The sequence below is a fragment of the Neophocaena asiaeorientalis genome, unplaced genomic scaffold, assembly GCF_003031525.2.
Source record: "Neophocaena asiaeorientalis asiaeorientalis breed wild unplaced genomic scaffold, Neophocaena_asiaeorientalis_V1.1 scaffold276, whole genome shotgun sequence".
In the NCBI taxonomy this organism is placed as follows: Eukaryota; Metazoa; Chordata; class Mammalia; order Artiodactyla; family Phocoenidae; genus Neophocaena; species Neophocaena asiaeorientalis.
The window spans coordinates 686,032-702,047 of NW_020173725.1; the positions used below are offsets into that span (position 1 = coordinate 686,032).

General features: G+C 37.2%; 1 protein-coding gene across 4 annotated transcripts in view; it reads right to left on the bottom strand.

Moving 5' to 3' along the window:
- Positions 1-16,016, bottom strand: part of PIK3CB (phosphatidylinositol-4,5-bisphosphate 3-kinase catalytic subunit beta) — a 180,484-nt gene that overhangs the window by 16,993 nt on the left and 147,475 nt on the right. For all 4 annotated transcript variants that reach the window (XM_024750733.1, XM_024750731.1, XM_024750732.1 and 1 more), the window contains 3 exons: positions 7,265-7,443; positions 6,330-6,439; positions 4,591-4,669 (listed from right to left, as the gene is read on the bottom strand). In XM_024750733.1, the coding sequence (XP_024606501.1) occupies positions 4,591-4,669; positions 6,330-6,439; positions 7,265-7,443 (368 nt within the window). The remainder of the gene's footprint in view (positions 1-4,590; positions 4,670-6,329; positions 6,440-7,264; positions 7,444-16,016) is intronic.

Consider the following 16,016-nt stretch of genomic DNA (forward strand, 5'->3'; position numbering starts at 1 on the left):
CAAAGCTGGAGGTATCACACTCCTAGACTTCAGACTATACTACAATGCTACAGTAATCAAAACAACATGGTACTGGCACAAAAACAGACACATAGATCAATGGTGCAGAATAGAGAGCTCAGAAGTAAACCCATGCGTGTATGGTCAATGAGCCTACGACAAAGGAAGCAAGAATATATAATGGAGAAAAGACGGTCTCTTCAATAAGTGTGCTGGGAAAACTGGACGGCTACATATAAAAGAATGAAAACAGAACATTTTCTCACACCATATATGAAAACAAACTTAAAATGGATTAAAGACCTAAATGTAAGACCTGAAACCATAGAACTCCTATAAGAGAATGTAGGCAGACAATTCTCAATTTCAAAACTTACTACAAAGTAATCAAGACTGTGCACAGAGACAGACATGTAGGTCAATGAAACAGAACTTAGACTCCAGGGAAAAACCCTCACATTTACAGTCAATCCATGTTTGACACAAGTGCCAAGATAATTCAATGAAGAAAGAACAGTCTTTTAAACAATGGTGCTGAGACAACTGGATACCAATACAAAAAAAATGAAATTGGACTCCTACCACATACCATATAAAAATTAACTAAAAATGGATTAATGACCTAGATAAGGGCTAAACTAAAATTTTCAGAAGAAAGGATAGGCATAAATCTTCATGACACTGGATTAGACAGTGGTTTCTTAGACCTGACACCAAAAACACATGCAGCTAAAGAAAAAAAATAGATAAATTGGACTTCATCAAAGTAAAAAATTTTGTATATCAAAGGACACTATCAAGAAAGTGAACAGACAACCCACAGAATGGGAGAAAATATTTGCCAGTAATTTATTTACTAGAAGTCTAGAATTCAAAATATATAAAGAACTCACAACTCAAAAGACAAATAATCCAATTCAAAAATGAGCAAAGAACTTGAATAGATATTTCTCCAAAGAAGATATACAAATGACAAGCACATGAAAAGCTGGCCAACATTATTTGTCATTAGGAAAATACAAATTAAAACCACAATTAGAAAATTAACAAAATTGCAAGCAGAAATTGACAAAGGCCACTTATAATGGTTGGTTTTAACATATGTCTGAAGTGACAAACAGGTAAAAGTTTGATGAGAATAAAGACTTGGGCATAATTAACAAATTTGATCTAATGGACTAATTTACAATCTTATGGTTAATAATTACAGCAACTGGAACCTTTTCAATCACAAATGTGACAGAAAAACTAGACATATGGTAAGGCATAAATAATCTTAAGAAATATGACCCTGATCTTATACAGACCACATAATCTGACAATAGTCAGGGTACAATAAAATTAGACGTCACAAGAACAACAAAAAAAGTCCAGTGCAATTTGGGAGTCAAAATAATTTAAACTAGTTCAGGAGTTGAAAAATACAAATGGAAATAAAACATTTAGAACTGAATTCCATATAGTGTGATGTATTATGAAAATGCACAAATAAGTTTTTTTTTTTTTTTTTTTTTTTCGGTACGCGGGCCTCTCACTGTTGTGGCCTCCCCCATTGTGGAGCATAGGCTCCGGACGCGCAGGCTCAGTGGCCGTGGCTCACGGGCCCAGCTGCTCCGCGGCATGTGGGATCTTCCTGGACCGGGGCACGAACCCGTGTCCCCTGCATCGGCAGGCGGACTCTCAACCACTGCGCCACCAGGGAAGCCCAAATAAGTATATTTTAAAACTTATGGGATGCAGCTAAGGCAGTAGTTAGAGGAAACATGGTTTTAAGTTGTATATATGAAAAAAATGGAAATTAATGTTCTATGTGTTCATCTCAAAAAATCAGAACAGAATTAACACAAGTAAAAGGAAGGAAACTATAAAGATGTAATCAATGATAAAACAGAAAATGAAAACATAAAACTAGAAGGACACTGTTTTAAAATACTAAGATGGAAACCTCTAATAAGGCTAATAAGGAAAAAATATTGCATACAAAATAATTTTACAAATGCAAAAGGAGAAAAAAGTTAAACATAGCAGAGGTTTTTAAATTACAAGAGGATGTTATAAAATAAAGTATGGTAATAAATTCAAAAACAATGATGAACTGGACAATTCTTAGCCTCAAAGTGACTCAAGAGGGAAAACAACCCAAAGAGTCCAATAACCATTAAGGAAAATCAGTAGTCAAAAAAACCTAGATTCCAAAAAATCAATACCAGGACCAAACTTTTGCAGAGACAGAAGAGAAGAAAGCATATCAAGTTTAAAATTTGGAAAATAAAATATAAGACAGCATCTTTAAGATAACTGTACAGGGAAGGATTTTTTAAAAATAATAAAACAAAAAGCATAAACCTTGAAGTAACCTAGGTAACTTATAGCAGAGAGAAAACACAATACTAATAAACATTGAAAAATTACTCAACCAAACAAATGCAAATTAAAATTCTATGAGATACTGTGTTGTATCCATTAGATTTGCAAAAAATTAACAAGTCTGATTGGCAAGGAGATATTTCTGGGTAGAAACATAACACTGGTACAACCATTCTGGAAGCCAGTTGGGCAATGGTGGTAAGGTTGAAAATATGCATGCCTTATGACCTGGCAATTCCACTTCTGGCTATATAAACTGAAGAACTCTTCCAAACGTAAGAGAAGTGTGTAAACTTTAGGTTTAAAAAATAAATAAAAAACAAAAACAAATGAATACAAATAGCTTCTAATAGGGGAATGGATAAATTTTTGTATTTACTCAAAACATTAATAGAGAAGTGACAATAACAAATTAGAACTTCACATATTAATCTTAGTATATCTCAAAAAATGTAATAAAAAAAGTAAACTTCAAAAAGTTACATGTGATACGACAGTATTTACTGGAAGTTCAAAGCATTCAATGGATATATAATTTATAATTAAAGCACAAAAACATATACATTACAGTTTAGAATAATGGTAAATCCTGAGTTGTGAGAAAGTAGAAGAGGATAAGAATGCATTAATTTTATCTGAATATTTAATTCCTTTTTTAAAGAAGTAAATATGGAAACATGTTAACATCTGTCATTTAATAGCTAAATGTATACTCAAGTCTGGGTTTAAGAACACAAAAAATGTTGTCAATTATCATCTATATTTCATGTTTGAAATATTTCACAATTAAAAAAAGAATTAGGTAAAAGATGAAGTTATTCATTAATAACTAGCATAGAAAAAAATTTTTTAATTGTATGGCCCTGTATTGTATCATGAAATATGCTTAATGTTTTTTCCCCCTTGATTAAAAAAGGAGTACACCATAGAAAACTAGCTAAACAGGTATACCAAAAGGGGGGACAGGGAGGAGAGATTGTATCACCTTTCATCCTACCACCCAGAAGTAATGTCTACTATACATTTTAGTTTCTGTCAACATTTTAGTGTGTCATTTTTCAGGGATTTTTAACTGGCTGAAATCATTCTATAAAAATATTTTTTTGCATCTCACTTACCTCATTTGACATTTGAAGATAGTACTTTCTCTAAATTTTTAGCAATTCTCCATAAACAATACTTTTAAATATCTGAGATGTTTGGTCATATGTGAAAGTTAATCATCTTTTAAACTGTTGTTCTATTGAGCAAATGTTCAAAAGAGTGTCCCAATGGTTTTTTTTACTGTAAATAAGTCAAGGATGAATATCTCTGTGCATAAGTCACTGTTCACATTTCTAATTTTAAATTAAATTCTGGAAATATTGGATATAGGGAATAAATAAACTTGATTCAGAGAGGTTTATATTCATTCAAAATGGTATATGACAATATTTGTGTTTTTGTTACTTCAACCGTGTTCCAGACTACATTTCACTTAACAGAATTTTTGCAAGGAAATCAATGCTATATAATTGTTCTTTTAATTCATACTTCTACATTAGAACTGACAGTCTTCGCATAATTATTAGTTTTTTTATTTTATAACTTGAATGGCCTTTTCATATCTTCTCCCCATATGTTTATTTCTATGAGCTCTTTAAATATTTAGAATTATTATCCCCCTGTCCTGTTCATTATGAATATAATGCCCAGAGGCTTGACTTTTGTTTGTTGACATTCAAATCTTATATTTTTATGTGGTCTTGTTTGCAATTATCTTCATCTGCTCTTTATCTTGAAAGATTTTATAATAATTAAACTTTAAAATCCATTATGTTTCCTCTTTGTCTCCATAAACCTGTTCTACTCATTGTCTACCCCTAACAATGGTGGCCAGCAAAAAACCCTGAAAGCCCACCTAAACACTTCCCTTTCAGGAAGGTTAGAAGAATCAATGTTACTAAGTTAACTAAGAAGAGAGGCAGGCCCTTCTCTGTCTTATCACTCCCATGACCACCAATCATCCTTCCTGTCACGTGTATAGTTTTACACTTGATGAGGGTTCAATAAGATAATGTATTTGAGAGCACGTTGTAAACTATAAAGCGTTATATAAATATAATTATGAACGACCAATAATAATAGCAGCAAGAAATCAAAACATCAAGTTTTTATAATTTTTAAATTCTATTGTAGAAGGACTACAACATGAGATAAAAATAAATTCACTAGAAATCTCACCTAAGATCCAGACCAGCTTCTTTCCAGAGTAAATCCATCAAGCGCAGCATTTGGAGTGTCAACATATCCTGCCGTAAATCTAAGGGGAAAGAACCCTGCTATGTTATAAGTGCTTTCCACTTTGGCTTAATAACATTTATTCAAGATTAGCTAATTCAACCAGAATTAACTGGCTGGGAAGAAACATTGACAAATAACTGCTCTGTTAATTTTTTTCCAGAATTTTAATGCTGACCATACTCAATATGCTAAATACTAGGTTTGTTGGTTAGCATGCTCCAGTAACTACTTCAGAAATTAAGTTTAAAAATATTTTTAGTTGTTTACCATGTGCAAGCTACTATACTACTTGTACGGGTGCTGTAACACTGCTATAATACAGTAATGCTGTGTTACAGCATCCATACAATTCACATTGCTAACTTTTCTTCTTCTTGTTTGTCTTTTGGGATGCAGAAGAAATTCTTAAGAATCACATAAGTAACTGTATGATGGGTTCACAAAACTGTAATAGTTGATTTTATTTATTATCATGTCCAAGGGTAATTTTTAGGTAAGAGGTGGTGAAAGTACAGACTTCCACATAATGACATTTCTACTATCAAGTGGGGTTAAATGTCTAGGAAATACTAAAACTTCTTTTAAAAATAGTTGTAAGCAGAGGAATGGATAAAGAAAATGTGGTAATATATACCATGGAATATTACTCAGCCATAAAAAGGGACGAAATAGTGCCATTTGCAGAGATGTGGATGGACCTAGAGATTGTTGTACAGAATGAAGTCAGAAAGAGAAAAACAAACATTGTATAATATTGCCTATATGTAGAATCTAGAAAAATGGTACACATGAACTTATTTGCAAAGCAGAAATAGAGTCACAGATGTAGAGAACAAACTTATGGTTACAAAGGGGGGAAGGTGGGGTGGGATGAATTGGGAGACTGGGATTGACATATATACACTATTATGTATAAAACAGATAACTAATGAGAACCTACTGTATACCACAGGGAACTCTACTCAGTGATGTGTGGTGACCTAACTGGGAAAGAATCTAAAAAAGAATGGATATGTGTATACGTATAACTGATTCACTTTGCTGTATATCAGAAACTAGCACTATAAAGCAACTATATTCAAAAAAAAAAAAAAGTTGTAAGCATATACTATGCTAAACACATATACTTATGTTATCCCACTTAATTCCATTTAATAAACCCAACACAGAGATGCTATAATCCTCATGGACAAGAAGATCCTGAAGCTCAATGAATTTTATGTGATTTGCCTGAAATCACAAAACTAACAAGTGGTAGCAGTCATGACTGCCTTCTGGTTGGTGTGATTACTTCACAGGCATTTCCTTTATGAAGTATGGGTAAGATATTTTAATTAAAACACAAAACTATGAAACAGGATGTATGAATATATTATTGAAAATATTCTCTTGCATTTCAGAAGCTTTTTACCAAAGGAGTAGACAGCTTTGTATTTTGTAGGAAAAAAGGAAGGCTTGTTAGAACAACGTATGTAAGTAAGCTGTAGAAATCATTCTCCAAAGCGAAAAAAAAAAAGGGGGATTTATGACATGCCAAATTCAAATTTATGACCACTGATAGCTACCTCTTGGCTGCCATCTGTTTGTTATACATTTACACATCACCTTTCAGATAAAGCAAATGGACAGCAAATGAAAAATACTAAGGAATCTGGCACTGTAAAAACCTCCGTACATACCATCACCATTTTTAAAAATCACTCCAACTGAATCCTCACCAAACACCTTGTTGTTGTACACCAGCCACAAAGGCTTCATTTTGGAATCCATGTATTTACACTTTTCAATACTGAAAGGAAGAAAGGGGAAAATTAGCCCACTTCAATTTAAAGATACGGCAAGACTGTAACGTTGCCATGATATACTAGGCTTGGGAAAACCCCTCACCTGTTCCAGGTATACAGAAGTCAGAACGAGAACATTTCCTCTTGGCAGAAAAGCAACCGCAATGCTAGCCTTGGCTGGCATGTAGTGACGCCAGGTGAGCTGGACTGAAAACCCAGATTTGCCCTTCTCATGGCTACATTTAAAATTCCTCCTTTCCTTCCCTTATTCTTCCTTAACTTTATGTTATTATACATAAACAATAAAAATCAGAATGTAACACTGGATTGTAACTCCATTCTTGATTTCTTAAAGAGGGATCAATTTTGCATACTGATATACTGAACATAATTATCACTTTCCCATTATTACTTTTGTAGGAAAAGTAAAAATGAGAAATAATTTTCTAAATTCATTCAAAAATCTCATTTTGAAATAGGAAAGTTTAATTAGTAAATAATCTATGATGGCTGCCAACATTTTGCTTACATAGGATTTTCAACTCTTAGAAACCAGTAATATAGAAAGCAAATTTAATTACATACAATTGAAAGGAAATGAACTTGCATTAACTTTCACTAATCCCACAGGTAAATTTAGCTAGAAGACATATGTCCTATTAACACAAGAATAACTTTTGAGAACTTTAACATTTTCCTTTTTTAATTATATTCCACTTACTGAGGGTAACAGCTGTCCCTACTGCTCCCCTAAGGCAGTCACTCAGAAATCCCTTCTGCATTGCTATTTAATGGGAGATTCACTAAGCACAGTACAGAAGGTCACTTACTAGAGTTCTGAGAGGATAACACATGGGTTCAGAGGTGATTGCAGGTCAGAGAGGGCTTCCCGATAAGCATTCTGTTTTAAACAAGTGTGCATTGCTTCTTTCCCTTTGGCTCTATTTAGCTTCATTGCATTCAGTTTGATTAAACTATTTAAAGTTTTTAATTTATTGAGTGCTTCAACCTGAAAAATAAGTTTCCCCACCACCAAAATTCATTTATGTTAAAAATAATATCATGTCATAATATTAATCAATACCATTCCCTCACCACCCTCCTCCCCACAATACACAGGCAGGACAACCAGCTAACGTAAAAACAGTGCTTGCTTTATGACAAGAATATTAGATACAACGAAAAAAATTAATTGTTACCTCTTGTTACTTAAAGCACCATTTTTCAAATGTTCTTGAACCTTTTCTTAAATAAAATCTTATAAATTAGAGAAAAGTAAAGAAACATAGATTATAGGTAAGAAGATAAGTATGAAACTTTACTCAGAACTCTGCAACTAACTGAGTAATAGAATTTGAAATACAATTAATCTGAACCACTGTAATTGGGCAACTCCATAGTACGAAAGGAAAATCTATGTACAAGTAACCCTGGGGTTGACATTCAACCTTACTACCTTTGTCATCACTCTTCTATAACATCTTCTCAGTATATTCTCTTTCCACTAAGAGTATAAAGTAAATTTTTGTGCAATAAAATAGATATGAATATAGACAACAGTAGCTATTGTTCAAGTCTAAATTAACTGGTTTTTATAATGAGGTAACTCTGGCTATCAAAACTTATGCAAAAAAAAATCATGCAAGTAGTACAAGGGGAATCAACAATGGCCAACTGGATCAAAACCATGTGTTTGGGACTTCCCTGGTGGCGCAGTGGTTAAGAATCTGCCTGCCAATGCAGAAGACACGGGTTCGAGCCCTGGTCTGGGAAGATCCCACATGCCACGGAGCAACTAAGCTCATGCGCCACAACTACTGAGCCTGCGCTCTAGAGCCTGAGAGTCACAACTACTGAAGCCCACACACCTAGAGCCCGTGCTCTGACACAAGAAGCCACTGCAATGAGAAGCCCGCGCACCGCAACAAAGAGTAGTCCCAGCTCGCTGCAACTAGAGAAAGCCCGCACACAGCAACAAACACCCGACACAGCCAAAAATAATAAATAAATTTATTAAAAAAAAACAAGGAAAGAGAAGTCAACTTTATTGTTTAGTAACTCAAGGTCTTTCCATGTAATATTATGTCAAATTCTGTAAGACCCAGCGTCAGCCAGGTATAAAACATAAAAAGGAGTATTTTATTTTATCATTATGTCATTAAAACTGGAAACAACAAATGATAAAAACAGAATACATATATCAACATGTGAATTGTGTATAACAAGCATATAAAATATGTAGGCAAAAAAAATATGTAGGCACAAACATTATGAACACCATGGCTTGCATTTTGATGAACAGGAGATTTATTTTACACCATATTTTCATTTTTGAACTTTGCTTCTATGCAAGGAAACCACTAAGACTCTGTAGGGAGGTGAATTCGGCATGCAGTTTCTACAGACAGGCTGAGGGCTTGCTCACAGGAAACTGGGAAGGTTCTATGTAGCCTGGTGATAAAATTGAGATTGCTGAAGCTTGCCAAGTTAGCCATCTGTCAAAACCACAGACACCCCATTTCTCAACAATTTCAGGAGCTGTACAAACACTGGTGAAAAGGGAACTTGCTGAAAAATGGGCTATGCAAACAAGAACTTTTTAAAGTATTTCAAATTTGAATTTCTTCCATGTTTGTACAGTTGTGAATTTTCAGGGCCTAACCCTAATTACGTTGATATCCATTTCCTGGAACAGCGTTCGGAATACCCACATGGCCATAAGTCAAATACTTTAAGTGTTTCAACACCTTGTCACACTATAGGTTTACAGTGATAACAAGAACTGCCATGTAAAGGGTACAATCTTCCCCTGGCTATTCATCAGTCAAGAAAAGAGTAAGAATAATGTGATCATATGTCATATGTCATATGACATATGACATAATATGACACAATATGTCATATGTTTGCTGGTATAAATGTCAAACTGAGGTTCCCAGAGAACCAAAAAAACGTCCAGTGTTGTCTGCTCATATGAATGAGGCCAAAGAAGTAGGGACCTCATCAAGTGGGGTCTTAATAGACTTTGTTAAAATTTGGATTTTATTCTCTATGCAATGAATATTACTGCAGGGATTTTAAAAAGGGAATACATTTTAAAAAGATCATTTTATCTGCTGGGTAGAGGATAAAGGTACGTGTGTGTGTGTCTGTGTGTGCGTGTGCACACATGCGTGCGTGCAGAAGAATGGAAACAAGAGGCACAATTTAGGAGGTTAATGAAGACATCCAGGTAAGAAAGGATGGTGGGTTGGACAAGGATGGTAGGCATGAACACAAGAGAAATTGATAGGTATGAGATATCTTTAAAAGGACTATAAAATTAAGGGGACTAATAGTATCTGACTATAAAATTAACGGGACTAATAGTATCTATCTCATATTCTTGTGAAGAATAAATGGCCCACAATAAGCGGTGAATAAATGTTAGCTATTATTACCATCATTAAAGGGCTTTCCAAAAAGGAGGGATCAGATGCAGTTATTTTAACATGAATAAAAAACTGTAAATATTTTTTTACATCTTTATTGGAGTATAATTGCTTTACAATGGTGTGTTAGTTTCTGCTTTATAACAAAGTGAATCAGTTATACATATACATATGTTCCCATATCTCTTCCCTCTTGAGTCTCCCTCCCTCCCACCCTCCATGTTTAGCCTCCATGTGTTTGTATTTTTTACAGATTTCTTCCTGTAATTGACACCTAGCCTCATAGTTTTGTGGTTGGAAAAGATACTTGATACAATTTTAATTTTCTTAAATTTATCAAGGCTTGATCTGTGACCCAAGATATGATCTATCCTGGAGAATGTTCCATGAGCACTTGAGAAAAATGTGTATTCTGTTGAAAAACCGTAAATATTAAAATCATCTATGAAAACCTACGGTAGTTCCTCTGGCAATGCAAATGAGTTAAAAAACTGTAGTGGGGGCTTCCCTGGTGGTGCAGTGGTTGAGAGTCCACCTGCCGATGCAGCGGACACAGGTTTGTGCCCTGGTCCAGGAGGATCCCACATGCCGTGGAGCGGCTGGGCCCGTGAGCCATGGCCGCTGAGCCTGCGCGTCCAGAGCCCGTGCTCCGCAACGGGAGAGGCCACAACAGTGAGAGGCCTGCATACTGCAAAAAAAAAAAAAGGTGTAGTGGCACTGGAAATTATAATACTACAGAGAGCTGATATAAAATTAGGGTGTGATACCACAGAGGCATAGGAATGAACAGCAGGTTAGGAGTGGTGAAACAAATGGCCTTCAAATGAGATAGAGAAGTTAGAAAAGGTAAAAAGTAGGGGAGTCTTTGCCACAAGGAAAAAACAATGTAGTACCGAAAAGTAAAGTCTGGGAGAGAATATTTAATACTACAGAAAATTTCAGTTAGGTGGACTGAATATACTGATTTCAGTTTATATCAGCTAGATGAAACTCCCCTGCTAATACTTACAGCTTACATACTGTAATACTTACAGTCACATACAGCTTATGGTCTACATTTACACCATGACAATAATAAACACCTCACTTCTCTAACATGTATTCATAGGCTTAGACACACTAAAAAGTTAATAAATCCCCCAATACTTTCATCAACGCTGAATGATGCCTGTGAACTCTCCTATATCAACCAGACTGAAACTGACTTTCCCCTGGCTTTCCCAGAGGGACCCATGGCCTTTTACCATAGCAACTGCACACTGGGGGAAAGGAAATAATCAGAACTTTCAGGGACTTCTGGACACTGGTTCTGAATTGACACTAATTCAAAGAGATCCAAAACATCAGAGGTCCACCAAAGTAGGGGCTTATGGAGGCCAAGTTAACAATGGAGTTTTAGCACAAATCTGTTCCATGGTGGGCCCAGTGGATCCCAAACCCATCCTGTGGTTATTTCTCTAGTTCTGGAATGCATAGCTGAAATAGATATCCTCAGGAGCTGGCAGAATCCCTATGTTGTTTCCCTGACCCGTGGAGTGAGAGCTATTATGATGGGAAAGGCCAGGTGGAAGTTATTACAACTGTCTCTTCCCAAAAAAACAGTAAAAACATTCCTGGAGCAACTGTACAGATTAGTATTATCATCAAGGACTTGAAAGATGCAAGGTGGTGATTCCCATCACATCCTCATTCATCTTGCCTATTTGGCCTGTGCAAAAGATAGATGACTCTTAGAGAATTACAGTGGATTGTTACAGCATTAACCAGGTGGTATACCAGATGTAGTTTCACTGCATAAACACACCCCCTGATACGTGGTATGCAACAACTGATCTGACAAGTGCTTTTTTCCTCCATATGTGTCAATATGGACCCCCATAAGTAATTTGCTTAAGTTAGCAAGGCCAACAATACACTTTCATTGTCCTAACTCAGGGGTACATCAATTCTCCAGCTCTATGTAATACTTTAGCTTGCTGGAACCTTAATCGACTTTCCTTTCAATAAGATATCATGCTGATCCATTACAGTGATAACATTATGCTGACTGAACCTAGTAAGTAACATGTAGCAACTACTCTAGACTTAAAGAAATTTGTATGTTAGAAGGTGGGAAATAAATCCGACAAAAATGTGAGGCCTTCAATCTCAGTGCATCTTCTAGGGTTAAAGTGGTATGGAGCATGTCAAGATATCCCTTCTAAGGTGAAGAATAATTTATTTGCTTACAACCAAAAATAAGGCACAACACCTAGTGGGCCTCTTTGGATTTTGGAGGCAACATATTCCTCATGCACTCTGGCCTGTTTACTGAGTGACCCAGCACCTCAAAAGGTGCCGGTTTGTTTTTTTTGGTTTTTTTTTTTTTTTTTGCGGTATGTGGGCCTCTCACTGTTGTGGCCTCTCCCATTGCGGAGCACAGGCTCCAGACGCGCAGGCTCAGCGGCCATTGCTCATGGGCCTAGCCGCTCCACGGCAATGTGGGATCTTCCCGGACCTGGGCATGAACCTGTGTCCCCTGCATCGGCAGGCGGACTCTCAACCACTGCGCCACCAGGGAAGCCCGAGGTGCTGGTTTTGAGTGAGGCCCAGAACAAGAGAATGCTCTGCAGCAGGCCCAAACTGCCATACAAGTTGTGGCCACATGATCCAGCAGATCTAATGGTGCTAGATCTGTCAGTGACATATAGGGATGCTATTTGGAGCCTTTGGCAGGCTCCTATAGGTGAATCACAGCACAGGTCCTTAGGATTTGGGGGAAAAACAAAATCTACCATGCCCTACTGATAACTACTCTCCTTTTGAGAACTAGCTCTTAGCTTGCTTCTGGGTTTTAGTAGAGACAACGCTTAACCACTGGCCATGAAGTAACCATGCAACCTGAGCTGCCTGTCATGAACCAGGTGTTATCTGACCCACCACACATAAAGATGGGCAAGCACAGTGGCACTCCATCATCAAGTGAACGTGGTTATATACGAAACTGGGCCCAATCGGGTCCTGAAGGCACAAGTGACATGAAGAAGTGGCCCAAATGTCCGTGGTTTCTCACTCCTGTTATACTACCTTCTCTATTCCTATCCTGCAGCACGGCCTCATGGGGAGTTCCTTATGATCAGCTGACACAGGAAGAGAAGACTTAACCATGGTTTACAGATTATTGGATTACAATAGGTAGGCACCATACAAAAGTGGACAACTGTGGTACTAGAGCCCCCTTCTGGAACATTCCTGAAGGACAGTGGTGAAGGGAAATACTCCCAGTGTGAAGAACTTCAGAAAGTGCACCTGGTTGTTCACTTTGCTTGGAAGGAGAAATGGCCATATGTGCAATTATATACCAATTCACGAGCTGTGACCAACACTTAGCTGATGGTCAGAGACTTAGAAGGAACATGATTGGAAAACTAGTGACAAGGAAATTTAAGGAAGAGGTATGTGATAGACCTCTCTGAATGGGCAAAAAAATAAAAGATATTTTTGTCCCACTGTATGCTCACCAAAGTTTAACCTTGGAAGATTTTTATAATTAAGTGGATAGGATGACCCATTCCATGTATACCAGCCAGCCTTTCCTCAGCCAACCCGGTCACCATCCAATGGAGAACAGTGGCAGGGATGGAGGTTATGTATGTGCTCAGCAACATGAACCTCCACTCACCAAAGCCCACCTGCTACGGCCACTGCTGAGTGCCTGATGTGCCAGCACCAGAGATCAACACTGAGCGTGCAATATGGCACCATTTCCTGGGGGTGATCAGCCAGCTATGGAACGACAGGTTGATAACATGGGACTGCTTCCCTTCTGGAAAGGGCAGTGTCTTCTTCTTACTGGAACAAACACTCTGGATATGAATTTGCCTACAATGTTTCTGCCAAAACTACCATCCATGGACTTATAAAACACCTTAGCCACCATCATGGCATTCCACATAGCATTGCTTCTGAACAAGGTACTCATTTCACAGCAAATAAAGTACAGCAATGGGCTCATGCTCATAGAATTCACTAGTCTTACCATGTTCCCTACCATTTAGAAGTAGCTGCCTTGATAAAACAGTGGAATGGCCTTTTGAAGACAATTACAGTGCTGGCTAGATGTGAATACCTTGCAGGGCTGGGGCAAGGTTCTGTAGAAGGCTGTATATGCTCTGAATCAGCATCCAATATATGATGCTGTTTCTCCAATAGCCAGGATTCACAGGTCCATGAAGGTGTGAAAATGGAAGTAGTACCCTCTCACTATTACCCCTAATGACCCACTAACAAAATTTTTGCCTCCTGTTCCTGAGATCTGTTGGCACAGAGGTCTTAGTTTCAGAGAGAAGAATGATTCTACTGGGAGACACAACGATTCCATTGAACTGGATGGTAAGACTCCTGCCCAGCCATTTTGGGCTCCTCATGCTTCTGGATCAACAGGCAAAGAAGTACATTATGGTGCTGGCTAGAATGATTGATCCTGACTGCAAAGCAGAAATTAGGGAAGAGTATGTCTAGAATATAGGTGATCTCTTAGTATTACCATGTCCAGTGATTAAGATCAATGGGAAATTACAAGTCAATCCAGGTAGGACTACTAATGGCCTAGACTCTTCAAGAATGAAGCTTTAGGTCATCCCAGCATGCAAAGAACACAACCAACTGAGGTGCTTGCCGAAGACAAAGGGAATACAGGATGGGTTAGAAGATGGTAGTGATAAATACCAGATATAACCACGTGATCAGTTACAGAAATGAGGACTGTCATGAATATCTTATTTTGTTATGAATATGGGTGTATGCACACATATATACACACATATATAACAAATATCTTTGTTTCCTTCTCACTCTTATTCCCTTAACATGTAACATAAGATACATTAACTTTATATCATTACTTAAATCTTAATATTTAAGTATTATTAATTTTACAACATACTATTTAATTTACAGGGAATTAAGGAGAAGAACAAACGCCACTCAAGGAGATTATCTCCTCCTCTGAGAAAGAAGTTAATGAGTAATTGGTGGTACTCAGCCTTGTTGTATCATGTTAGGTGGAATTTTGACCTTGTTATTGGCTTTATTTAGAGATTAAGTAAGGGTTTAAGGAGCTACATATGGATGCCAAGTTGACCTGTGATGGCTAATTTTACATATCAACTTGACTGGGCCACAGAGTGTTCAGATATTTGGACCAACATTATTCTAGGTGTTTCTGGATGAGATTAATATTTGAATAGGTAGACTGAATATAACTGATTGCCCTCCCTTATGTGGGTGGGCCTCATCCAAACATGTGAATAGAACAAAAGGCAGGCCCTCCTGCAAGAAAGAAGGAATTCCACCTGCCTGACTGCCTAGAGCTGGGACATTGTTCTTTTCCTGCCTTCAGACTTGAACTGAAACAATGGCTCTTCTTGGGTGTCAAGTCTGTCTGCTTTCAGACTGGTACTCATATACTGTTGGCTCTCCAGGTTCTCAGGCCTTCAGACTCAAGGCTGGAACTACACCAGCTCTCCTGGATTTCCAGCTTGCTTGACTGCAGATCTTGGGACTTCTTGGCCTCCATAATCACATGAGCCAATTCTTTATAATAAATCTCAATCTCACCCACCTGCCCCCTTCACTCTTTCTCTATATAGACACAAACACAATTGTCTCTCTGTAGAGTACTGACTACCACACTCTCCAACTAGCTAACCAGATCATCAAAACCCACAAGTGTCACCTGCACTGTGACCTCTTGCCTAATGCCCTAAGCTAGAATATGTGCCTCTTTTTTCTGCTACCATACATAATACTCCCATTAATAACACTGCCATCATAATATCACTAATTTGTGTACCTACTCTGGAATATAAAATCCTTGATGACAGCAACATAGCTAATATGACTTCACATCACCAACAGCAACACAAACCCTAGCATGTAGCAGGTTCTGAGTAAATATATATTAAACCATTTTTTTAAATCTTCTTGAGTTATGTTAGATAATATTCAATTTAGGAAAAACTATTGCTAGAGAACAAGAGCATATCGTTGCTATCTGTCAATGAAGGATTCCAGCACGAAGAAGCTAATACAGGGCTGCTTTACCTGACGGCAGAAATGCTCTCATCTCATCCTTCAGGGGACCAAGAAGACAGCAACAAATCAAGCTTGG